Genomic DNA, 26,198 nt, shown 5'->3' on the forward strand with positions numbered 1-26,198 from the left:
CCATAGTGCAATTCTCATACTGGATGCTTGGGAGGGCGGGGGGGTGTTAGCAAGCAGAGCTGCCCTCAGGCTGACTGAAACCCCCTCCACACAGGAGATGCTTCCAGTACAATTTGGAGGGACTTCTCAAACTGTTTTTGAAAACCGTGTTGGAAAACACTGCAAAAACACCTCATAAAGCTGAGAAAGACTTTATACAGATGCCTTCTTTGCCCCTTAACGTGTGGGAAGGCACTTTGAACTGCCTCAAACGCAAGCTGCAGCAGCAGAGCCCTGATAGCACAGTAGGGACGACTGCATGGCCCGCAGTCCCTTGCCAAAGCACACGCAGGCCTTTAGGGCTCCGGGCCTCGAGTGCGCAACCCACGGGGCGCGGTAGTGGGAAGCAGGGAAGAGCTTCCCCGCCGGCAGCCGGCTCCTTCTGAAGGCAGCTGCGAGGGGAAATGCTGTCGCACCGTCCCAGGGAGCCCGCCATGACCGCAGCGCCTACCCTGAGGAAAAGAGCGAGAAAGAGCGGGACGGGCGCGTGCCCCCTCACAGAACACACCCCCTGCACCCACCGGCGCGCACTGCGCCTGCGCAGCCGAGTGCCGCGCTGCCGCGCCTGCGCGGAGCCGCCCCAGCCGTTGGGCGGCGGGCTGGATTCAAACGGCGGCTGAGGGGGAGCGCGGCCGTCATGGAGGGGGAGGGTTCCCGCATTCCCGTCTACAGCGTGTTCCACCGCACCGGCCCGCCCGCGGGTGCGTATCTTAGCCGAGAGGGCGGGTGGGCCCTGCCCTGCCCTGCTCCGCTCCGCTCCGCCGTAGGTGCCCGCCTTAGGCCGCCGCGCTGGTCGCGGGGGGACCGGTGCCCGTTAGGAGCTCCGGTACTGCCTTGGGCTGTGATGGCCGCTGCGAAGTCTAATTAGGGGCTTTATTCAACTGCTTTGTCTCTAAATCTTCGATTAAGGATTATGTTGGGTTTTTTGTTGTTGTTGTTGGTTTTGTTTTGTTTTTTTTGTTTGTTTGTTTTTTTTTTTTTTTTTGCTAGACGGGCTCCAGTGCGTGTCTCCTGCCCGCAGCGGCTCGCCGAGGTTACAGAGACTTTCTTTCAGGGCCTTTAACTTGTATAAACCTTTTGATACTACTTGCAGCTTTTTAGAAATGTCAGGCACTCAGGCTTAACACTAAAAACGTGGGAGATAGTCTGTATCTGTTGAAACTGCCATGTTACTCCAGTACAAATGTGCATTTGGGTTTTTCAGCTGAAAAATACTTAAACTGGGGGGCAGGGATGAAAAAAAAAAGCTCCCTAAACCCACTATGTGAGCAAAGCTTTATATACCCAGACAGCTGTGGTTTAAAGCCAAATACACTTTACATAGCAAATTGGTCCTCTATAGTGTTACTTTGGAAGTGTATCTACTCACAGTGAATTGAGCTGTGATATTTTCTTAACTGAGAGCTCCAAGTGGAGCTGTGTTTGTTCTGCTTCCAGTCCTGAACAGCTTTGCTCACAGCCCTGTGGCATGCTGTCTAATTGATGTTGAGACCTCCTTTATTATCGTGCTTCTGTTACCACTTTCAAACTTTCTCTCATTAATGCTAGCCTGGTAACTATGCGTTAATACTGTCTACCATCTGAACTACTGCTGGCTTGTTCCAGACCCTTAATTCAGGATAAAGTTTGAAGACTGCCCTTAGTTGTCTCCATTCTAACCAGATACAGTTATGATTTACCAAAAACTGAAAACTTGAGGTCCGGTAGTTCAGCGTATTATGATGATCTCTTGTAGACCATAGTGTTTTCATTGTTATCTTTTTCTTGCAGAAATGCAAACAGCTTTTCCGTCAAAGAAACAATGTGTCAGCAAAACAGCAGATCTAGAGTTCAACAGAGATCCCAATTTTAACTTTAGCTCAAACATTCCAGCAGAGGGTGTCTTCAAAGCTACAAACCAAGGGTAAATGAAAGTAAAATATTGATGGATTTATTAGTTGGCACATGTCCTAAAGATGGTTTAGCATTTTGCAGATTTTGTCAAACTAACAGACTTGGTAACCTGCAAGAATCTTCTGGTAATTGTATTTTACCCATCTTTTAAGGTTGCCTAAATCTGCCAAGAAAGTGGAACCCCTTTCAAAGAAGACAGCTACAAGAGGGTATGTTTCCTCAAATTTTTATTAGTTGCAGTAATGCTCCCTCTTGGAGCATTCTGATGAGTTCTCACCCATGTACAGCTTCTTTGCCAAGTTTGCTGATTAAAGGTCTTGGTCAAAAACAAGAGCAAATGCTTCAAAAAAGGGAATGTTTGTGGAAGTAAAAGAGAAGGTGTGTAATACTGGTATTTTTGTCCCTAAATCTCTGATGTTTGACTCTACAGACCTCTTAGCAGATACAAACTAGAAACAGAACTGAAGACCAAGAATCAGCTGTTAGAAACAGCCAAACAACAGCTACACTCCAGACTAACAGGAGCACAGGTAAGGAAAGGGGAGAGGGGAAATATTAAATCATTGAGTAATTCTTACATTCTGATCCCTACTGGGTACAATACCCACAGTATTGAAGATGTGGGTGGTTCAGGAATGTATATAGTCTCATTTTAGTAATGAAGAACATTCTAGATTTTGGTCACTGCTGTGCACTAAGTTTGAGGGACAGTGACCTCATTCTCTTCTGATCACTTAATGCAGAGCTCAGTTTCTTCATGCACTACTGTGTCCTATTGTTGCCTAATCTTGTAGTGTCTTTGTATTCTTCTGCAAGTTTTTTCATGTCTGCTCAGCACTGGTGAGGGCAAACCTGGAGTATTGTGTCCAGTTCTGAGCTCCAGGTACAAGAGAAATGTGGACATAGTGGAGAGAGTCCAGCAAAGGGCCAATAAGATGACTAAGGGACTGGAGGAAAGGCTGAGAGAGCTGAGACTGTTCAGTGGATTCTGTTTCAAACAGATTTGACTTCCTTGAATCCAGTTTAGATTCAGAATTAGCACCTCATTATTCACCACCTCTAACCAATCACTCTAGAACACACTTAGCACAATTTCTGTCATGTGCAAGAGGCCCTACTGGTAACCTTCTGTTGTAAAAGTTCACTTTATTTCCTAGATCTCAACCAGTTACTGATCTGTGAGATGATCATTTCTCATATCTCACAGCTTGATTTCTTTAAGAGCCTTTGAGACCTATGAAATGTTCAAAAAGCTCCTGACACCATCAGCTGGATCACCCTAATCCACATGCTTATTGATTCTCTTGGAGAATCTTGCATTCCACTTGTGAGGTTGATCAGCTTATTCGATTGCGTGGCAATATCTGAAATGTGTTGGGAATAATGCTGTGGCTTAAAGGTTCTGAGATGCCCTTTTCTTCCTAATATTTATATGCTCTCCTGTGCATCAAACTCTTGAATTACTTATATATATGAGAGGTAGCACAAGAAAAGATTTGCTAGGATTGCTTAAAAGGAGTTTCTCTCTAGGATCAAATTTTTCTAGTAATTGCTATGACATGTGGATGTGATAAATGTATTAATCCTGTCAAGAAGCAGGAGGAAAGGTCTGCAGCAGACTAGTCTGCTGTGGTGGTAGAGCCAGAACAGTGAGATCTGATTCTTGGTGCTAGTGGACCATTTGTTAAGCCATGAGCATCACACGCAGTGTTGCTGACTAATGAGAACAAAATCTCCTTGGAAACTTGATTCACTCACAACCTGTGTTAATGACAGTGCACTATAAAGGAGTTAAAGGAGGAGAATGAAGGCCTGCTACAAGAAGTTGAGAAGCTCAAGAAATTTCAGGAGACTTGCATGGTGATTTTAGAAAGCAGAAACATTGATCCTGGTAAGTACTATGCACTTCACATACCATTCTGGCACTCGTTCTTCAGAATTCCCTCTTACCTTCCCCCTCATTGTTGTGACTATTTATAAGATATTTGGACTCTGCTTCTGTGCCAAGGACTTACTGCTGTAACTCCAGGAGATCTAACTTCAGAATAAAAGCTGCTTCCTGTAGTAGGCCCTGTCCCGGATAAACTTTGGAAATAATTTAGTCTTCTTGTAGAAATTTACTTTGAAAAGCTGTTAGTTCTTATAAGAGAAGTTAGCAGTATGTTATAGGTTCACTAACGCATCTCATAAATTAGTTACAGGCAGCAACATTTTGGAGGAGGAAGAAAAGACCCAAGAATGCCAGAAACAGACAACGGTAAGAAAATTTTGAAACAGTGATAGGAGTTAAATGGGCTTTGAGAGATCTGTGTGCTACGGCCCTTTTCTACTGATGTGGAATCAGCTGCTGAGACTTGTATCTCTTGGCATTCTGTTAAACTATTTTCCTTTTGGCTCTTCAGCTGTTAACTGAGAAGCTCATAGAAGAATTGAGGCTATTTAATCAAACTGCTGCAAAAGAAAAGGAGGAGCTTCAGGTAAGACTGGGACTTTGTTTCAGACTCAATCAGGTACTGAGCCACCTGAGTGAGATTCTGAAGGTTATTTTGCTTCTCCCGGTGCTGCTCAGTTCTCCGAATGAACTAGACGGTGAAAGTCTGTAGTATCATTCATCTTTTGTCACACGTGCATTGAGGAAACTGTATGTTACTCTCCTTCTAAGTAGAGGGCTTAAAGTTTACGGTGGGGCAATGTTAATTCTCATCATGGCCATTTCAAGTTGAATTGTATATAGCTGAAGGTGAAAGTGATATTGATGACTGACAGCATTCAGGTTAGACTGAATCAGTTCCAAAGATGGATGTCAATGCTGGAATTGGGGTGTGCTCTGCTCAGACCAGCTCCTCTTCAGAAAGACTTTCCAAGCCTGTGTTGCGAGTGGTTGTAAGTACCACTGGCAGGACACTGGTCCATCAGTCTGGCTGTTACACTGGAGTTCAGAAGATATGGTTTAACTTGGAGACCATTGCAGACCAGTGACCTCAGGAGTCTCTCTAGGAACTCAGGAGTTTGCAAACACAAGCAGCTTCAATAATCTTGTCTCTATACTGACCAAACCAGTCATTACATTACAGTTGTACACCTCTTGGTAAGAAACTTAAGAGCTAATCCATGACATTGCTATTATATAAGACTTTAAAGTTTGGTCACACATAAATTGCCATTTTCCTCAAGGAATCAAGGTCAAAGCCATCCCAATCGGGGTAGGCTAATCATAGTCCAGCAGGTAAAAGACCCTGCTGATGAGTTCAGGTGGTCTAGTTGGAGCTCGCTTTAGAACTTGGCTTTGCTATTCGGAACATTGGTGTCAGTAAAATGTCATTTGCCCTGACTTCCCCACAGGCAGCGCTGGCCAAGTGGAAATCAGCCGAAGAAGGGAGGCAGCGGTCACTGGAGAAGCATGCCTCCTTTCGAGCAGAAATCAAGGAGTGCTCAGCAACCCTTGATGACTTGGAGCAGCTCCTGGCTATGTGAGGCATGAGGAAGGACTCTACCGTCTTCTTTTTTTATTGTTATTTTACTGGTTTACTCCTAGCTCTGTGGCCTCTACTTTGCAAACCTAGTTCTTAAGTTTGATGGCCTAAACCGAGGAGCGTGGGGGGTGACTGGGAGCTCCCATTGCCTTGCCCAGGCTCTGTTCCCTCACCCCTCGCTGGTGTGGGCTCCCCGATTTCGGTCTCTCAGCCTGTTGTACCTATTAGTGTGTTCATCCCATTAAAGTACTGGAAGGATGTGAGGCCTCGCAGTCCCTCCGCCCGAGCCGCCATCCTGCCCCCTCCCTCCCTGGGGGGCGGGGCTGCGCCTGCGCGCTGCGGCCAGCCCGGGGTACGGGGAGGGGGGGGGCAGCCATGGCGGCGGCAGTCGGGGCCGTGCTGCGCGGAAGGCGGAGGTGCCAAACGTTGGGACGGCTGCTGCTGCTGCGGCGGGGCTGCGCGGGGCTGGCGGTGGACGATACTGTGAACGGGCTGAGTGAGGAGCAGCGGCAGGTACGGGCCCGCCGGGCTCCCGGGGGCGGCCGCCGCGGCGAGGGTGGGGGAAGGGGGACGGGCGGATGGGGTGTGTCGCGGCTGGCTGGCGGTGATTGGCTGCGGCCCTGGGGAACCAGCCTATCCCTGGGCGCGCAGAGGGGGCGTGGCTCGGCCACGTGGTGGCCGTGCCCGGCGGGAGCCGCCCCGCCCGGGGAGGGACTTTGGCGGGGGGGGGCTGTCCGCTGGTTCCGCGCTGGGACCGCTCGATCGGAAATTCGAGCACCACGGAAACAAATCGCGGGATGCTTTGAGTTGGAGGGAACCTTAAATCCCAACCAGTTACACCCCCTGACCCGGGCAGGGACCCCTTCCCCCAGCCCAGGGTGCTCCCAGCCCCATCCAACCTGGCCTGGAACCCTTCCAGGGAGGGGGCAGCTGCAGCTTCTCTGGGCACCCTGGGCCAGTGCCTCACCGCCCTCACAGAGAAGAATTTCTGCCTTAGATCTCATCTAAATCTGCCCTTTAAACCTGTCACCCCTCGTCCTATCCCCACCCCTGATCCAGAGTCCCTCCCCACCTTTCCTGTCACCTCTTTAAGCCCTGGGAGGCCGCTCGAAGGTCTCCCCGGAGCCTTCTCTTCTCCAGGCTGAACCCCCCTAACTCTCAGCCCAGCCTCCCAGGGGAGCTGCTCCAGCCCCCCGAGCATCTTCATGGCCTCCTCTGGACCCCCTCGAGCTGATCTATGTAAATTGGGTCTTGTCAAATCCTCTCAAAAGTGTTGCAGCTCTGAGTGTTCTCTTACCCAATGTGGGGCCTAAAGCTTTAGGATAATAATTCTTAGCTTTACTGTTTCCTCCCATGTTCTACAGCAGCCTGGCACTAGCCATCAAAGCACTCACTCCCTGCTGCCCCAGGGCACAGAGGGAAAGGTGTTGTCTTCAAAGGTTGGTCCAGACAGGCTCTACCAGTGAAACTCTTAATTGGTGGTTCTCAGGTCTGGGGCTATAGCCTTAATTTCTAGATAATTATGACGGTACAAGCATACAGATACACAAAATAAACTCACTCATTCTCACTTCTTTCTTACAACAGAATTATTCTTTACCAGGTTTGTGTTCAGGGTTCACAGCCCTATCAGCTTAATTTAATGCTTCTTTGTACTTCTACATTTATCATGTGTAAAAGGAAGAAAGTATTCTTGTAGTTCATATCTGTCTGGTGGAAATACGAAAATAGAAATCAATCTTCGGTAATGCTAGTGAAGCTGTGAATTAACAACACTGTTACTTATCAACTGGCTTAGAGTATCAGGGATATCTGTCTGAGTTTGTCCCTCAGTCTCTAATTGATTAAGATTTTTTTTATTATTATTATTATGGTTTTAAGCTTTTTTTCTTTCAAGCTTTATGCTCAAGTTTCATTCTGTCAGCTCTGTAACAATGGAAACACATCTAATGTTTAAAAACTTAAAGAAAAAAATCAACAGGAGGAAACTTGTTTAGTGGTACTGGAATCCAAGCTCTGAGTAGCCATGGAAACTAGCGTATCTTTTTAATTGTGAAGGATTGGCTGCCTTAGTTGTGGCAATGAGAGAAGGGCAGAGAAGCCTGAGCATATTTGGTTTGTTGCTTCTGCCCCTTCTGCAGGTTCTGGTTATAGAGCAGGGGGTTTCAGTGTCTAGGAATAATGCTGGTAAAGAAACAATTTACGGGAATAAGGAACCAAAAGGAAAAATGGGATTATTAAACTCTACCATATCTTTATATTAAAGGTCTTAAATATGTATATTAAAACCACATAAGATATTGTATATATTTTCATAATATGTGTATAGACTTCTGCAAAATACATGTATGTAAGTATTCAGATTTAAAAATTTAGAAAAAGATTTTGAGATTTGCGACATTTGGATCAAGGAGCATAACTGACTTTATTAAATTTTCCCTCTATAGAAAATAGTAGGATAGTTAATGTAGTTCCAGTTTGATACACTAACACATTTTACTTAGTATGCATGCTTATTACATGCATTTGCATATAATTGAATGAAACCGTAAGCAGCTACTGGATGGGGATAATATATCATAAGCTCTGTTTAACAGCTTTCAGAGTTTCCTGACCAAAAGCATCCCCTGAAGCCCTAGTGCAGGCAGTGGTTCAGTAGCGTTCTCTCATGTTGGGGTAAGGTTTTTAAGGTTAAATGATGACAGGAACTTAAGTACATTGGTATCTTCTCTTTAAAGACTAAAGGGCCTTTCCTCTGGTCTTTCAGCCAGGAACCTGGGACATGGATTTCCTTAGTCTTGTGCTTCTGAGTTTGGGATCCTGGAGTTGCCTGGCAGGGGAATGTCAGCAGTATCCTAGAGAAGATGGCAGTATATGGATGAGATGTAATGTGTGTGTTTCTTTTCATCTCTTTTCCCAGCTTAGACAGACCATGACAAAGTTTTGTCAAGAGCATTTGGCTCCGAAGGCCCAGCAGATTGATCAGGAAAATGAATTCAAAGACATGCGGGCAAGTATTTCATGTGTACATTTAAAATAGATGGTAGAGAAAGCCTGTCTGTGCTTTGAGCTGTACATTAATCCAGACAAAGAATCCCACTCCACACTACAGGAACATATGCATTAACTTTTCAAACTTGAAAGCCATCAAGAAAACAATTTTTTGATTTCCCGTTTCATCTGTTATTAACAACTTTCAGCAACCTGAGGCAGAACCCAGCCAGCATGCAATTAAAAAAAGTAATAAAAAAATGGATTGGTAATGGTCTTGTTTGGATTCTCTCTGTTCAGACTCTTTCTCTAATATGTGCTTTGTATTCTCCTAGCTAGGACTCTTCCTTGGACATCTGCATTCCTCTCAAATTTGTTGTGAAAATATTGTGTTCAAATGCTGAAATGTAGAGTTGTTTGACTGTTGAGCTGGAACTTGCCTTCCTAATAAAAACAACGACTTCTGTGCAAGTGGAGGCTTTGATTGATGAAAAGGGGAGATCTAACTATGGGTTTTCATAAGCTCCACAAGACTTAAAAAGCTCAGAACATCTGCTAGGATTTCCCGGAGCTCTGATGTTGACATTTTCAGGGATATATGCGCAGCTTTGAAGTTAAGTATATAAAGTTAGTCTGGCACACCAGATGTCATCCAGAGATTTTGAATAATACTTTTTGAAGTCTCTAGAGACTGTTCACTGATAATTATCTTATCCCTGGACACTGATGCCGTGTCACAAGTGTTCACCTGTGTGTCCATCACGTAGTGGAGGACAGGCTGCAGTCTGAAGGAGTAGCAAAGAGATGGCTGCTCCAGCATGCATATGGCCCTCATTGGTGACATCCTTTGCTACTGCATTATGTCACAGCTTCTCTCCCTCTCTGCAGTGCCCTGGCCCAGACACAGCTGATGTGTTTGCCTCAAGTCAGCTGCCAGTTCTGCCTTGAATGGCATGCCTGTCACCTGAGTGGTGGTGTTGCCAGAGCAGTAAATCTGGGTAATGGGCAGAGGGGGAGTCAGCAGTCAAGGAGGACAGCTTGCCCACTGGCAGGTGAACTTGGTAGCGTATGTGTCCAGCTAAGCAAAACTCAGTAATGTTATCCAGTCCCCAGGTGTGTCTGGTGTCCTGGCAGTCTTGAAAACCTCTGGGTTAGGTACTTGGGTGGCCCCTGTGGATTCAGCTCCTTTAGCTTCGCAAGTCCAAAGTGTTTACAAACTCTATGTTGTGGTCACTGTTTATAACTCTTCTAGTACCACCTGCGAGGTGGGCAGCACCTCTGTCTGCCCCAGCTGTAACATTCCCTTTTTTAAATCTCTTCCCAAGGAGGCCTCCTTGGCTTTACTTATGAGTTTCTGTTTGACTAGAAGAGTTAAGTTCCTGGTTAACAGCAACTCTTCTAAGTATATCCAGGGTTTCAGTGATGGATAACTTATGCTAACTGCTATTTGCAGCAACCACAGGCTGATAGGCCTATACAGTCCTGCTAGAGCACAGTGGCAAGGATGTATGAGGTCAGAGAGAAGCATGAATTTGAGTTATAACATCTTAAATTATCTTTAGCAAGAAATAGTATGTGAAAGGGTAGAATTGCAGTTTAAGTTAATAGGAGGTTTTAATTCATCAGAATTCTTAAACTGGGCAATGAGTTTAAACTCAGGACCTGTCCTTCCAGAATTAAATTTAGGTTGTGAATTTTCACTGAATTCAACAGATTCCTCCCATGCATAGCATAGCTAATGTCCTTAAGCCTGTCTGGCTTCTTGGTCCAAATGATGGAGCTGCTGGTGCAGGAGGAGTAGGTATCGGTGTATTTATCTCTGAGATATCAGAAGAAAAAGGTAAATTGATGTGTCTGTTGAGCTACCTGGGAAAACATCTTATGCTGATGCCCTGACTGTGAGGCTGGACTGATTGCTTGTTCTGTATTTGTAGGAGTTTTGGAAGAAACTCGGGGAACTGGGAGTTCTGGGGATCACAGCTCCTGGTAAGTCTGTTCCCACCTTTTACCTTCTGGTGGGTGATTTTTGAAACAAAAGAGAGGCTACTTAAACTCCCCCTTTCCAGTTCATAACAACCTTGTCTGTGATAAGACATCTGTTTTGGCCAGAATCTCCTATTTTCATGCTTTTTAAAAACTCTCTTTGGCAACTTTTTTATTCTTCACTGGATCAGAATCCTTTTCCCTTGTTGGCCTTCTGGGTGATTACAAAATGCCTTTTACAATTTAAAAGCACTGTTCAGAAATGGTTTCTCCAGGTATATGCAACTCAAACGTGTTTGCGCTTCTCCAATATGAAGTGTTTGCTGCAAGTTTTGAAGAACAAGAGCTACAGATAAAAGTATCCTAGAGCAAACATCCATCTCTAATAGGAGAAGTTAGAGGGTATAAAACAATGCTGTGAAAAGCTGTGATAACTAATGGAGAGCTGACCACATCCAACCAGTCAGAAAAAATCAGGGTAAATCTTATTCAGCCTTGTCCAGGTTAGTTGAAAAGTGTTTTGATTAATGTTATAGATTACTGAGGCTGCTATGGTCATGCTGAATGCACTAACACAGTGTAATGAGGAGAAGCCCTTAGTGGAGAAAAGCAGCCAATGGGGCCTTTATTTCCCCATCGTAAAGTCTGTTTCTAGATGTGCGTGTGCAAAGGCTTCTGCAGAAGCAAGCTGAATAGCAATGCGTTGAAATAATGCCGCTGCATTTCTTTCAGTGGCACTGAGTCTGCTTGAAAGAGTCTGTATTTCTGCTTTCTTTCTCTTTACTCTTCCCAATTTACTGCTGCTCCTGTTTTTTCTCACTCTTACCTTCTTTCTTCTTTGATGTTGTGCCTGAGGCTTACAGCAGTTTCCCACACTATAAATAAGCCATTCCCTCATGAGTCCTGTCCTTTTTGATTTCCTCAAAGATTTGCCTCTAAAACCCTCCTATGCCCAGATTTTTTTGCCTTATTTTTGATTGTATAGTTGTGTGCGCTTTCTTTATTGGCAGTGGTTTTGTTGTAGGAGGTGGAGACTGGGGTTTAGGATGTGAAGATAATGTGAAATCTTACGAGGGCGTATGCTCAATTAAATGGCATGATTGGGCACCAGTGCATCAGGTCTATTAAGGGAGCGTTTTAAACAACAGTGCTTTTTGTTTTCTTCTTAAAACTAAGAAACCTATGTTGGTTTGTAATTTTCCATTTATTTTATAAAGAGCTAAGTTAAGAAATGCAAATATGTAGCTACCATGGAACGATAATACTGGCATGTCATATATAAAGAGTAATTTTGAAAGGGCAGCATCATTCTGAATCACACTATGGTTTGTATTATATGAGAAGTCGTCTGGCAGGATTATTTTCTTGTACCTCTTGCAGTACAAAGCTATCATGGGCTGACAGCATGCAGTTACCTTTCCTTTCTTGAGGCAATAGCTCCAAACCCATCCATTCTCCAGGGACAAATAGAAAACTCTCTTGTTTTGGCATATGAGCAACTGTTAAACCCATCTTTTAGGATACTGATAGTAAACCCTTGTACCCTGATTTGTGGTAGAGATTTCAGAGGGTCAGAAGCCCTGCAGAAGACAGGAGGCAGAATGAGTGACATGGGAGGAATGGCTGCGTATAATGCCAGTGGCTATTGTGTTGGTTTGATGAGGTAGGGACAGTAGCCCTCTTCGAGCCCAGGTTATACACTCTGCTCTTCGGTCACTCTGAGCATACAAACATATTCACTTTTACTGTTGCTGCTGCTTGCTTACAGCACTCATGTTGACGATGTGTAAGCGCTCCCGGATTACCTCCCTGACTACTTCACAGTGATTATGTCCTCCTCGTTTAGTAGTGCTGTCTCTTCAGATTGTACTGTCTCTTAGCAGTACAATCGCTTGCTTCGTGTCTGTAGAACAAAACTTTTACATTGGGATGTGACTGTATTTGTGTGTATATAGATGTGTGTGTAGGTATATATATGTATATATTTATGTAGGCTGTCAGCTGCTCAAGGCCATTATGCATTTCTCAGCCTTCTCTTTTCTCCCTGCCTTCTCTCTTGCCCTGTTCTACTGTGTGCCTTTAATCTTTACCACTGGTTTTAGACTCAGCTCAGTGTGCCAAGCTAGGTTTGCATTTACAATGATCGTGCTGCTCTGTCTCACTACATCCTCTCTTGAAATCCACGTTTTTGCCACTGGTGAATTGCAGCAGTTACATTTGTTGATAATTCTCATACCTAATTAACCACCCATCAAAATGCTGGTCTCCTGCACATTTGTGGGCTTAGAAAAGTCCCTAATGCCCCACTTTTTGAGCAGTTTGAGAATTCCTCACTTGTTTAGGGGTCCTTGTTATGACAAACATGTCTGGACTTTACAAACTTTGCACGTCTTCCTTTGTCCCCTCACCTAATACCGGTTGCCACTTTGTGATTTAATCTTCATGATAATATTAAGGTTGCACTTAAGGATGGTTGACCAGAAGGACTCACTGTGTTGCAAGGGCCAGGAGTATGTTTTAGATGTATTCTTATGCATGTTATATGTATAAAACTATGCTGTACAAGTAAATTACTGGTTGTGCTGAAGAAGTAACATCACTGTGCCTTTAAGATAGAAAATTGACATTCGGAGAGGATGGGGAAAGCCAGAGGTGCCCAGCTCAGGGACAGTGTCAGTCAAAACCAGAAGCTCTCTTGTTAAGTGTCTGGGGTCTCACTCCAGGCTGAACACAACCCTGGGACCTAGTACATGTGTGATATATTCCGTGGTGGTCAATGTGACATCTCTCTTCTCTTTTCAGTGGAATATGGTGGATCTGCTTTGGGGTATCTGGACCACGTGCTGGTGATGGAGGAAATTTCTCGTGCATCAGCAGCTGTTGGGCTTAGTTATGGTGCCCACTCAAACCTTTGTATCAACCAGCTAGTGCGTAACGGCAATGAGGCTCAGAAAAACAAGTATTTGCCCAAGGTATGTGGCTGGAAGAGGGCAGAAACTGGAAAGCTTTTGGATTTTGGCTGTGTGCAAGGATGAGTGTCTTTCACAGTGTGTAGCATTTTAAGCACTAGCTGATTTCAGTCACCCAACATTTCAGAAATATTGTACTTGCCAAATTTGCCCTTCTCTGGCTTCTTAAATTTTATTCTGTTAATCCTTATTGACCTCAGCCTGAGCCAGGGTCCATGTCGTAGGCATCATAGTCCAACCCCCTTGAGGTCTGCTACTAAATGAAGCTTTGAGGTGACACTGGATGATATTCTGCCAACTTCCCAAATTGTTTTGATATTTCTGAATGAAAGTCACTGCTCTCGTATTTTTTGTTCTCCATTTCCCACTGCCCAAATGCTTGGTTTGCCTATGCTAATTAACTACATGTGAAACTACTTCATCATTTGGGGCACTGATGCTTGTGACTCATAGAATCATAGACTGGTTTGGGTTGAAAGGGACCTTAAATCCCACCCAGTGCCACCCCCTGCCCCAGGCAGGGATACCTTCCCCCAGCCCAGGGTGCTCCCAGCCCTGTCCAACCTGGCCTTGAACCCTTCCAGGGAGGGCGCAGCCACAGCTTCTCTGGGCACCCTGGGCCAGCGCCTCACCACCCTCACAGGAAAGTATTTCTGCCTTAGATCTCATCTAAATCTGCCCTTTAAACCTGTCACCCCTCGTCCTATCCCCACCCCTGATCCAGAGTCCTTCCCTACCTTTCCTGTCACCCCTTTAAGCACTGGGAGTCTGCTCGAAGGTCTCCCCGGAGCCTTCTCTTCTCCAGGCTGAACCCCCCCAACTCTCTCAGCCCGGCCTCCCAGGGGAGCTGCTCCAGCCCTCCCAGCATCTCCGTGGCCTCCTCTGGCCCCGCTCGAGCAGCTCCGTGTCCTTCTGCTGTTGGGGGCCCCCGAGCTGGCCCCAGCACTGAAGGGGGGTCTCCCCAAAGCGGAGCAGCGGGGGAGAATCCCCTCCCTGGCCCTGCTGCCCCCCCCTGCTCTGGTTGCAGCCCAGGGCACGGGTGGGTTCTGGGCTGTGGGCACACGGTGCTGGCTCACAGGCAGTTTTCCCCCCACCAGCACCCCCAAGTCCCTCTCCTTGGGGCTGCTCTCCAGCCACTCTTTACTGAGCACAAGTCCAGCGAGATGACATCAGTTGCTCTTCCCTTATTCACCAGCACTGTAACCCCATTGTAGAAGGCCACCAGATTCAGACATGATTTGCCCTTAGTGAAGCCGTGCTGGGTGTTGCCAATCACCTCCCTATTTTCCATGTGTCCCATCAGAGTTTCCAAGAGGATCCGCTCCATGATCTTGCTGGGCACAGAGGTGAGACTGACTGGCCTGTAGTTCCCCAGGTCTTTTTCCCCTTTTTAAAAATGGGGGTTATGTTTCCCCTTTTCTAGTCAACTGGAACTTTGCCGGACTGCCACAGTTTCTCAACTATGATGGATAGTGGCTTAGCCACTTCATCTGCCAGTTCCCTCAGGACCTGTGGATGCATCTTGACAGGTCCCATGGACCTGTGCACCTTCACATTCCTTATATGGTCTCAAACCTGATCTTCTCCTATGGTGGGCAGCTCTTCCTTCTCCCAGTCCCCGCCTTTGCCTTCTACTCCTTGGGTGGTATGGCTGGAGCCCTTGCCAGTGAAGACTCCAGGCTCTGGGCATCTACTGCTGGCACTAGCATCAAGCTGGCAGGAGTGGGATGGACTGAGGTTCCCCTCCCCCAGCAACTTTGGTTTAAAGCCAAAAGCATGTTAAACAGATTTCAGTATTTAAATGCAAGGAAAAACTTGACTAGTACATTGAATCCCAGCTACAGAAATTATCAGCGGAAGAAACTTGATTTAAACCACATGTAAAGTATAGTGTTGATTCCCCAAAACATTGTGCAACCTGCCAATACATAACCCTGAATTGCCTTCATTGCTGCTGAGGTGTGTTTTAATGACCTCATTCACTGCCTTTCAATGAGATGTGACATCACTTTAGTTCTTAATTGTCTTGGTTTGTGGTACTCAACTAGTTTTGAGCAGATCACAGACTTCTGTAGAAATGTACTGGTGGATTAAATTGGTTCAACATGTATCTTAAACATTAAGTCTGCTTTTAAAAAAATAAGAGATCAATAGGGGAAGAAGATGGACAAAAGTACACAGGGGAAAAAAAAAGGCAAGGAGAAAAGGGCAGGAACAGTGAGGAGGAAGCAACAGCTATGCCAGAGCCTGGTATGAGCAGGCACAGAAGGAGGGTGTCCATCTGCTATTGTGGTGCGAGTGTGGGGGACCGGGCTATGAGAACATTGCTAAGAACTTTGCAATCTCTTTCCACCCCCTTCATAGGCCTTTTGTGTTTAACAACTCTTGTTTATGTAGAAGGGCAGTCGTGAAGTGCGGAACAAGGAGCTTGTGAAAGGCATATGGCTGCCTGCATGGTTCTTTTGGCACCTTCCTGGAGATGGTGTTTTATAAGCAGGGCTTTCTTATCTAGCTCAGACATGAGTTGAGTCATCCTTCTCATCCCACTGTGATTTGGTTCTGTGCCCTCCACACAGCAGCACAAGGGAGCTCCCTGCTAGGAGTCTACCAGGAGCAACAGCTCTCATTTGTAGTTCTTGAGTAAAACAGCTATTGTGGAGATTCAGGGCAGGAAAAAAAAAAAAATAAAGGAAGGCAGACCAAAGAGGGAACAGTAACAATGCTACTGTTCTTGCTCCCTTTCTTACATTTGTCTTTTCTTCCAGCTAATCAGTGGGGAGCACATTGGAGCCTTAGCAATGAGCGAACCCAATGCTGGATCTGATGTTGTGTCCATGAAGCTGAAAGCAGATAAGAAAGGTAAAGCCTGTCATGTGCTGCCTGGGTAGACAGCCGGGGTAAATAACATCTCCTGTAAAGTTAGACTAACCTCCTCAACACCAGTGAGATACAGTGCTTAGTCTTGGGTATGCCAGGCCATGTTTGCAGGCTTGTGCTGCCTCCCAGGAGATTCACCATGTGATAAAGCCCGGTAGTGAAGACACGAGGTGGGTGATTGAAGGTCTAAAAGTGGGCTTCAGACTGTGATGGTGGAGGTTGGTGGTATGGTGGAACCAGTGGTAGGTGCCTCTAGAAATTAAGGAACTGAGTTTTCTTGAACTTGGGAAGGATTGTGCATGCTGTATGTGGGGGTCTTAAAGGGCATCCTTGGAAGCCTGTTTTGAAATAAGTGGAGTGAGGTCATAGGTTTTGCTCTGTTGCGAGCTAACAAATTGCAGCTCTTTGCTTCTAGGAGACTACTTTGTTCTGAATGGAAACAAATTTTGGATCACCAATGGGCCAGATGCAGATGTTCTCATCGTTTATGCTAAAACTGATGTTAATGCTGTTCCGGCCTCCCGAGGTATAACTGCCTTCATTGTGGAGAGGGTAGGTTTACTAACTCTCACAAGCTTCTTGTAGTGTGGTTTTTAAAGCTAACACCCTCACCCTAACTGGCTCATTCAGAAGCCAGCTGGTTCTCTTTCTATAACTGTCAGCCCCTTGCTCAAAGGCAAACTACTTTCTGCCTGAATTTTATAAGCCCATGAGGTTAGTCCCCTGCCCCAGTGACATGGCAAGCTGCGCTGTCAGCTGGGTACTCCTGGATTTTGGTATCCAAGCATGTAATCCGCTTTTAGCTATGTCCTACTATGCCATTGTCTAACTTTGTGTGTTTGTTTGTTTGTTTTTTTTTTTTTTTTTTTTTTAAGTGAAGACACTAAAATAGCTCTATTCATTCCTCTCCCGCCCCCCCCATTTTCTTGTACTGCCCCTTTGGAGTCCTGAAAAAACCCAAACATGCATGCAAAGCAGAACAGGCCAAAAGGAGCAGAAATGGGCTGTTCAACGGGGAGCCCTTGGAGAACAGGAAACTATTGGGTTTTTTCTTCCTTTTTAGTTATTTGAGGCTATGATGTACACATCTCTGTCACCACAAGGAAGGCAGGAAACTGTAATAAAATAAATGGCACTGGAAACGTAAAATCTCAGAAATCAGTAAACCTTTTGATGGACTTAACCTGACTTAGTGGTTAGAATAGTTCAGTTACTGGCAAAGCTTGCAACCATTACTCTAGGAGAGTCAGTGTTGTCAGCTGTCCAAATAAATATTTATTTAATATTTACGTGCATTAGAAAATGGATGCACTCTGTTCACATGTGCCCCCCAGGTGTGCATGTTTCTCTGCTCGTTTGCTTCCTCTGCACTTGCACTTAGGCCTGTTCTTGTTCTCAGAGTGGGCAGTTCCCTTTGATTCCCTTCTGGTACCCTACGCCTGTTCGCGTGGTCAGGGAAATTTAGCAGAGCAGTAGTGATTTTAGTTAGTCTGTCAGAATTGAGATTTGGAATGTATTTTTACTGTCTTGACCTCGCAGGGAATGCCAGGTTTCAGCACAGCCCAGAAGCTCGATAAGCTGGGAATGAGAGGGTCTAATACCTGTGAATTGATCTTTGAAGACTGTAAGATCCCAGGTGAGTTGGGTTCAAATCATGGCAGTATGCATGTGGTGGTTTCCTGTCTTCTTGATCAGATAAATTGGATCGCTAATTACATGTGTGTTCAGACTGTGACCTAGAGGGCTTTGCAGATGGCTATCTGCTCTTTGGAAACCACACAACAGAGCTGGTGAAACTGGAAAAGTTCAATCTGCTGGATTCCAGTGAACGAGCACATCCCTTGTGAGGTCACTCCCATTTCGCCCTCATGGACCTAACTCTTTCCCACTGCTTCTGCAGAGCCCAGGTGAGGCTCCCAAAGAAACTTGTTTGTTTCCATCAGAGCTCCCCAACTTGTATATAGGAGAACTTACTTGCCTTGAAGTTTGTTTTTTTTCTTCAAAATCACTGGAGACTGGCCAGCAGCGTTTTGGTTTGCCTGTAACATTCCTGAGTTCTTTTAGGGTCAGGGCCTGAAAATGGGCATCCTTTCCCCAGCTAGTTAGTAGAGCAGAGGCCACTGTAATGGCCATTGTTGTTACTCCAGTGGCTATTTTTGCTGATAGAAAAACTACAGCCTCTGTATAGCAAGTGGAGGAGATGCCTTAACTCAGCTCATGAAAATCCTAATTGCATATTTGAAGAGCAAGTAACTCTCCTGCTCCCCATACACCGCCAAAAGCTGCTCTGCAGTAAGTGGAAGAGTTTCAGCTGAAATCTGACATTTCTAACTTTATTGGATCCCTCTGCTCTGAAATCAGAAAGGCCAGTGCCCCAGTCTTCAGATCATCTCCTGGGTAATCATCCATACAGAACAGCATGTTCTCATGGTAACGGGATTTCCATTTTCGAATAACTCAGAGAAGAACATCGCTGCAGTGTTGAAAGTTAATACACGTTGCACTCTGTCCATTAATGCCACTTCTGATCTTCTGCCTTGGAAGCTGAACCAGTTTGATGCTGTTTTATACGTCTGCGGGATCTTTCTCTCAGATCAAGGTGTCCTCTAGCTCTGCAATTCCATCCACTTTAAAATACATGGGTTTCACTGCCAGCCATGCTCCACTGAGTGGCTGGTGTTTTTCTCACAGTAAGTGTTGTCCATGGATTCATTTGGTCGTGTTGCATTGGTAAAAGTTGGTTCAGAGCCCCAGCATTTTCTTTTTTTTCTGCTGTAACACACAGTCAGCAGGTCTGTCCACCCTGTGCAGCCAGCACACATCCTTCAGCTCACCACATACATATCCATCCCTTTTCCCTGGACGTACAGGAAAGTGTTCAGGCTCTTCATTCCTTTTCTCACTGTGAGAAATCATTACTCATGAACAGTTTTGTCACTTTATTATTACTGATGCTGGTGTTTGTGTTCTGTTCTTCAAAGTAATGTTTGCTATTAGCAATTCTCTTTCTTGTTTGTGGGGTTTCTGAGCTTTTTCTCTGAAAGCCAAGCTTCATTCTTCTTCCTCTTTCTAGCTCCAATATCATGATGGTGGCCCTGCAGAGACTGCACTTCTTCATATGGTACAACAACATAGTCATAGACTGGTTTGGGTTGGAGAGGACCTTAAAGCCCACCCAGTCCCACCCCCTGCCCCGGGCAGGGCCCCCTTCCCCCAGCCCAGGGTGCTCCCAGCCCCGTCCAACCTGGCCTTGAACCCTTCCAGGGAGGGGGCAGCCACAGCTTCTCTGGGCACCCTGGGCCACCACCTCACCGGGAACAATTTCTTCCTTATCTAATCTAAATCTACCCTCTTTCAATTTAAAGCCAATACCCCTTGTCCTAACATGCTTTTCAATAAGCAAGAGACAATACAGTCCATGAGCTTCTGCCACTGAAAAACTGATTATTTATTTCAGGAGACTATCTGCGTATGTCCAAGTCCTGTCTCATTTTTCACTTTGCATGTCACACCTCTCAGGTCTCTAGTGATCAAAGTCTGAAGTACATGTCAGTTCTCCTGTATGGTGTGATCAGTGGATAATCTCTGTCCATCTACAAAGCACAGTTGTTAGGCTTTAAGTTCTTTCCTGATTGTAAGAGTACAGCCTTGCTGAGATGAGCCTTTTGTTCCTGCTTCTCTTTTTATACTTGTTAACATCAGCATATGCTTCAGATTGTCCCACAGTGAAATGGTTTCTTGTGTTTTTTTTTTCTCAGGCCATTATCTCACATGGCTATTTTCCTGTTCCATTTTCACAGAACTAATACTTGCCTTTTATAACAGCTGCAATGTTCTGTTCAGCCTCCCTCACGGAAGGGGAGATAATGACTGTTTGTATTCTCTAATTTCAGAAGACTAATATATAATACTCTGAGGTGTGATAAGTGGTGAGCTTTGACTGCTTGCCTGTGTAAGCTTTGGTTCCTGTATTGGGAATGCTCAGAGAGGTGACCCAAGCGTATCAGACCCGGATTTGCATTCATTTCAAATCCACACTCAGTAGACGTCAGGTGGTAATGCTGTCCATTTGGGCTAAACACAAACTGGTGGCATGGTGAAGGGGGCTCCCCATTTGTTCTCACAGGCTATTAAGTCTCCTATTCTTGTTGCTACAAATTCTGAGCTGGAAGATCTCTGGGCAGCACTTACTTTTTAGCAAATAGGCAAGAGAATAGCAGCAGTGGTAGGTGCTCTTTATAACCCTTTACTGCCTTTCCGTTTTTGACTTTGGTTGGATTGAAAAGACATTTCTGTGGTAGGAACTATGTGTATCTAAACTCAGCTCCTGCCTAGCTCATCCTGAGTGTGTCTTGAGCCAAAAAGAAAGGTTGTATGGGACTGAAGACTTGAATCCTCTCCCCAGTGAACCGAGGCACTCAGACAACAGCTTATCTTAGTTTTGCACATAAGTAAATCCCTTTCCTTTGCCGATTGCAGCTGAAAATATCTTGGGGACGCTGAGCAAAGGAGTCTATGTTCTGATGAGTGGATTGGATCTGGAGAGACTGGTCCTGTCTGGTGGACCACTGGGGTAAGGATTTATCATCTTCTATAGACTGTAAGACCAGAAGGCTCCTTCCTGATCACCTAACCCAGCAGGTCTCCAAGTGGGGTTGCAGCTCTCGGTAGGATGTACCTTGGATGGAGAACTGAGGTACTGGGGCAGCTTCTGAGAGAAGAGGGAAGGCTGGGTCGGGGTTGGAGAAGGGAGCAGGCTGCAGAGGAGGCAGGAGCAGGGAGGTCCTGGGTGCTCTTTAGCTTTGTTGTAGGGGCTCTGATGGGCTCCTGCTCGAGGGGACTCAGCTCAGCACTCCCAGGCAACCACAGCTCGCTCTGCCTGTGCTCCCCCTTTCCCTCTAGCTCTCCTCACCTCTCTGTTCCTCATGCAAGTTTTTTTTCAGTTTGAAAGAATCTATGTGGAACACTCTCTGAGGGGCAAGGGGTAGAAGAAGCAATGCCAGAAAGAAAGCTTGCAAATCTCTGCCTTCCAGTGTAGCACAATCCACAGACCCTCCAGAGCATGCTTTTGAAAATACTAGTTTTGATGTAAACTTTTCCAGAGATGATAAATCTGCCTTGGTCCCCAATTGCTGTTTGCGTATCCCTACGGTGTCTGTTATTCTGGGAATAACTAGTTTGTGTTACTGATTCCTTAAAATCTAAAACAGTATCCAGATTATTACAAAGAAGGAGCACTGGACTGGGTAAAGGGTTTGTTCATTCAGTCAGTCCTTAAGCTCCCCAGTAATTTCTTTTACCCTACAGTCCTTTTGTTCTCCCACTTGGTCTATCTGTACTAATCCTCATGTGGAAAGACCATCTTCCACAAAGCAGAAGGAGGATTTTTCACCCTTCTTGTTCTTGACTACACTTTTTTTATGGTATTGGCTGGTATTTCTTGAGTTGGTGGTCTCCGGAGATGCAAGGCAGCACAAACTGTCCTGTCTACAGTTGTAAAAAACCTCTTCAACAATTTATCTCAGTCCCCTGAATTAAGAAGGTAAGAGCTTACCACAAGATGTCCCAAATGAGCAATGTGTAGAGCACTAGGGGGAAAAATGGGGCCTTTGGATTTTATTCTTAACATTGTTTGAGTGGAGCTATAGGAAGACAGCAGCATATCATTTTGGGTATGAGAACCTTTTTGCCTTAGATTGTCCTTCCAAGAGTTAATTTGTATTGATTAATAGTTCTTTTGTTTTCCTGCATATTTGTGCTTCTATTAGGCTCATGCAAGCTGTTCTTGACCATGCAATTCCATACCTACATGTAAGAGAAGCATTTGGACAGAAAATTGGCCACTTCCAGGTGAGACAGAAAAGGAATTAGAAATTTTTACCGTCTTGCTTTTCTCCTCAAAAATGAGAAGACAAAGAGCTCTGTCATGGGAGGGCTTTGCATGGAGAAGGTTGCCTGGAGTTTGTGCTGGGGCTGTGTGATGTAATGATGTGGTGAGGAGGTGTTAAAGGATCTCTGAGCCTGTTTGCCTGAGGCCACTGTTGCTGGGTGAGGGACTTCGGCTGACAACAGGGAGGTGGTGAATTGACAGGACCTCCAGCTCCCTCGTTTATGTCTGCTGAACCCATGTCCTCTCATTTTGTCTAGTTTCTCTGAGACAGTTTGGGGAATGGGTGATCCCCAGAGCTCGCGCAGAAAATAATCTTCCCCCCACTCACATTAGTGTCTCTCTTGTCTCCTGCGACGCGCAGCTCATGCAGGGCAAAATGGCTGACATGTACACGCGGCTGATGGCGTGTCGGCAGTACGTCTACAACGTGGCGAAGGCCTGTGACCAGGGCCACTTCAATGCAAAGGTGAGCTCGCTTCCACCAGGGCTGTGTCTGCAGCGAGAACTCCCTTCCCTTTTTCCCACATCGTGAGCAGGGTGGAGGTTCTGTACTGGGGGTTAAAATGACTCACTCGCAGCCCTAAGTGCATTTTTTTTTGCCCCAAATGAAAAAAAAAAAAAAAAAAAAAAAAAGCCTTGTTCTACAAGCTAACAGATTTAGCAGCATCAGTAGGTGTTCATTGGAAGCCCAAATACAACATCCTGGCTATTGGAGGGGGCTTGTAGCAGTCATTCCGAGGTGGTGTTGTCTCCACAACCAGCACTGTTACCACCACTATTGAGGAGGACACTGAGTGTTTAACAGTTGGAGCACAGAGCCCTGCATCCCGAATCAAACCACCTTAGTCTCCTGTGGGTATGATGTGCATTTGTGAGAGGCCAGCTCCCCTGCTGCACACGTTTTGTCTTTTTTTTTTTTTTTTTTTTCTTTTCTGTCTTCACACGGCGTTTACAGACCTGACACAGTGTTTTGTAGTGTCGGAAAGACTGCAGCAGCTTCTTGCTCGCTGGGGAATGAATCCTGTGCCTTTGTGATCAAGTAGTTCAGGCTTGTCAGCAGCTGTCTGCAGAGTAACGGAAAGGTCAGGGCAGCACAGAGCTTGGAGAAGGGCAGGTGACACCTTTCCTGACTGTCATCACTGTGACTCTCCTTTAGGACTGTGCTGGAGTGATCCTGTATTCGGCAGAGTGTGCTACCCAGGTGGCTCTGGATGGCATCCAGTGTCTGGGTAGGTCACTGCCAGGGTTTGTTTCTGTGAGCGGTGGCTGGAGAGAGCCAAGCGCAGCGCAAGAGCAGTGCTCTCTCCCACCCCACCCTCAGCCCCTGAAATCAGAGAGAAGAAATGACTTTTGACTTCTTGATTGCAGGTGGGAATGGTTACATCAATGACTATCCCATGGGACGTTTCCTGCGTGATGCCAAGCTCTACGAGATAGGGGCAGGCACCAGTGAAGTGCGCAGACTTATCATTGGCAGGGCATTTAATGCCACTTTTAAGTAATGTCCACCAGTGGAGAGGCAGCACCTTGCCACCACGAGGCCTTTGAACAGAGAGGCTGAAGCGCACAGCTCTTTTCTTCCTGCTTGTCGTTCTGGAATTGTCACTTGTGGACTCTCTTCTGCCTGCTCTGTGAACAGATGCTGCTCGACTGCACTTTTACAAAATGAATCAGATGGTAGCATGGAAGGAAGAGTGGTTTTCTTCTCTTCTCGTGATCATCCTGATTCATTCTGTTCATAAGCCATCCCGATTGTCAGCGTTACAGGGCTGAGGTTCATCCAGAGGACATATCACCATCGAATCAGGCTGGTGAGCAGCATGCCTGAAACAAGAGGCAGCCGTTGCTGAGCACAGAAAGTCAAAACACCACACCCACCCCACCCCAAAAAAAGAACACTGAGGGAACAATTTTGTTCTTTTTAAAAAAAAAAAACAAACAAACCTGAGTGCCATTAAATAGCTAGCATTTAGCATATTACCACTGGCAGGTGAAATTTCCCATTGTGACCTTCTGATGGGATTAATAACTTTCATTTTGGGAACACAACATCAACCACTCCATGGGCATGGCTGTCACAGACGCTCAGGCATCGTCAACGCACAAGCAGTGTTTTAGGTGATGATTCCTAAAACCTCATTAAAATACCACATCTGTTTCTTTGCATGCTTCCTTTCCTATTCCTGCTGCTTCTCAAGATATTTCAGCGCAGCCCCAAGTCTTTGCTGCTGTGATTGACTGCCTCCCGCTGGGTTATTCATCCAGAGGTGTCACCATCCATCATTCTGGGAACAGTTAAAACATCAGACCTGTATTGTGACATCCATGAATGAAGCAGGCAGGCAGGAGGAGGTTGACTTTTTTGGGCTGGGGTTATTTGTTTTTTTTTTTCTGAAGGTTGTTCTTTTGACAAAAGCGTGTACTCGCACTATACCTTGGGTTGGCTAGAGAAGTCAGAGTGATCACAGCGGTATTTGTGGGTGTTTTCAGTGCATATTATATACAGCAAATTGAAGTTTACCTAGCCTTATTAAAGAAAATGGCACAGTATACTGCCAGCCTTAAAGAGTGAGTCACAAAAAAAAATTGGGTGTTGTAAATATGACAGAACAATTAATTAAACAGTTGCCAAGTAGGCAGCCTCCCAGTAGTTTTAGTTTTTTTTTTTTTAAAAAAAAGAGCTTAAAGCTTTGTGTATTTTTTTTTTGTTTCTAATTGACCTCCATCTATACTAGGTGACAGTAGACTAATATATAACTTTAAAATACCATAAATTCAAGAAAAATTCATCTTCCTGAATTGCCATGTAGGTCACCAAGTGTGCATAAACGTTATAAAACTTCACTTTATCCAAAGATAGAAACACCTTCTGAAGTCATAGTGTCAGTGCCTTCTTCCTAAACTTCATGTTTATTTAGCTGTGGTGGATGGCTGTCACTCTGGAAGTGTCCCAGGGTTTAATTTTCAACCTTCATCTCTGGATGGAGGTCGCAGAGTGGACAGAGGTGGCCTGTCGAGAGCGTCTGGTTGAGCTGCACCTGAAAATGCTTTGGAAATGGGACTTGAAGCACGAGTGAAGTGTGTGTCATGTGAAACACTAAGTGCATTACTGTACATTAATGTTGGAATTTGTTTATGTGACCAGACGCTTATGTTTTATCACAGAATGATTACAGTTGTCATCTTCTTGTACATGCAAGTCGCAAAACCGCTGCAGCTGCTACACCCCAATCTAGTGTCTGGTGAAAGCCCAAGGGCGGGAGTTTTCCTCTTTGCCCCGGTGCTGTGGGTAGCAGATTCCTGCTGAGCAAGAGCTGCCCCAAACCCCACAGCCCTCGTCCCTTCCAGCACTGCCCTGCTGCAGCCGGGGCTGGGACAGCTACAGAGCCGCCGGTGCTGCAGAGCTCCTCTGCTTTCCGCAGGAGCTGCAGTTTCTGTGTCCCAGTAAAAACAGCAAATCTAACTGGAGAGGTGGTGGGAACACTTGCAGGGGCGGCGAGGAGCACAGGCACGGTGTCTCCAACGCGGATCGGAAACTCGTATTTTACCAGTGTGTTTTTCAGCTCTTTAATACCGGAATGAATCACTGCAATTTTCCTTGAAGACTCTCCAAAGAATGTAGGAACTGAATCATTGTTATGTTCTAGCTCTGGCCAGAGGAGCTTCTCTAACGAGTGTTAGAGCCACGTCAGGATTGTTAAAAATAGGTTTTCTAAGACAGAAACAACCTGCAGATTTTTAAACCTGTCCTCTTAACATTGGAGAGGTTTAATTTTTAATACAAGTAATAAATAATGCCTTCACTTTCTAGGCTGATCAGCATCTTGGAGTTAAAGGTGAAATGAATCAATGTCTAACGCATCACAGGACGGGGTGGAGGGAGAGGCTCATAAATCTTAAGTGGGGCTATGTTAATCAAATCTCCCTTCACAGCAGCCCTGCCCGGACTGCCTTGGGAAGGGGCTGGCTTTCCTTGGGCTGAGCAGGTTTCACTTTGGTATGAAAAGAAGGGCTGGGGAGGGATCTTCAGGGGACAAGGGTTTTAACCTTTATTGAATACTAATAAAATAAGCATTTGCTGGG

At 45.6% G+C, this 26,198-nt stretch overlaps 2 protein-coding genes across 2 annotated transcripts; both read left to right on the top strand.

Moving 5' to 3' along the window:
- Positions 1-615: 615 nt before the first annotated feature.
- On the top strand, positions 616-5,663 carry KNSTRN (kinetochore localized astrin (SPAG5) binding protein). Its single transcript, XM_032996467.2, has 8 exons — positions 616-740; positions 1,810-1,942; positions 2,085-2,141; positions 2,363-2,462; positions 3,709-3,823; positions 4,128-4,189; positions 4,335-4,409; positions 5,275-5,663. Exons 1-8 carry the CDS (start codon positions 677-679, stop codon positions 5,404-5,406), a joined length of 738 nt encoding a protein of 245 aa, XP_032852358.1. The 5' UTR covers positions 616-676; the 3' UTR covers positions 5,407-5,663.
- A 104-nt stretch (positions 5,664-5,767) lies between these two features.
- IVD (isovaleryl-CoA dehydrogenase) lies at positions 5,768-26,198 on the top strand. The gene is made up of 12 exons (XM_042785343.1): positions 5,768-5,918; positions 8,326-8,415; positions 10,331-10,382; positions 13,182-13,351; positions 16,114-16,207; positions 16,641-16,777; positions 17,765-17,861; positions 20,705-20,798; positions 21,994-22,075; positions 22,477-22,581; positions 23,272-23,344; positions 23,484-26,198. Exons 1-12 carry the CDS (start codon positions 5,781-5,783, stop codon positions 23,615-23,617), a joined length of 1,266 nt encoding a protein of 421 aa, XP_042641277.1. The 5' UTR covers positions 5,768-5,780; the 3' UTR covers positions 23,618-26,198.

The sequence above is a fragment of the Tyto alba genome, unplaced genomic scaffold (genome assembly GCF_018691265.1).
Source record: "Tyto alba isolate M040663 unplaced genomic scaffold, T.alba_DEE_v4.0 Super-Scaffold_8, whole genome shotgun sequence".
Classification (NCBI taxonomy): domain Eukaryota; kingdom Metazoa; phylum Chordata; class Aves; order Strigiformes; family Tytonidae; genus Tyto; species Tyto alba.

Bases quoted from the DNA above. Each gene is read 5' to 3' on its own strand.
- KNSTRN (XM_032996467.2), top strand. From the start codon at position 677: ATGGAGGGGGAGGGTTCCCGCATTCCCGTCTACAGCGTGTTCCACCGC. The intron at 1,943-2,084 runs GTAAATGAAAGT...CCATCTTTTAAG, and splicing joins TTCAAAGCTACAAACCAAGG to GTTGCCTAAATCTGCCAAGA. The intron at 3,824-4,127 runs GTAAGTACTATG...CTCATAAATTAG, and splicing joins AAGCAGAAACATTGATCCTG to TTACAGGCAGCAACATTTTG.
- IVD (XM_042785343.1), top strand. From the start codon at position 5,781: ATGGCGGCGGCAGTCGGGGCCGTGCTGCGCGGAAGGCGGAGGTGCCAA. The intron at 10,383-13,181 runs GTAAGTCTGTTC...TTCTCTTTTCAG, and splicing joins TCTGGGGATCACAGCTCCTG to TGGAATATGGTGGATCTGCT. The intron at 17,862-20,704 runs GTGAGTTGGGTT...TGCCGATTGCAG, and splicing joins TGAAGACTGTAAGATCCCAG to CTGAAAATATCTTGGGGACG.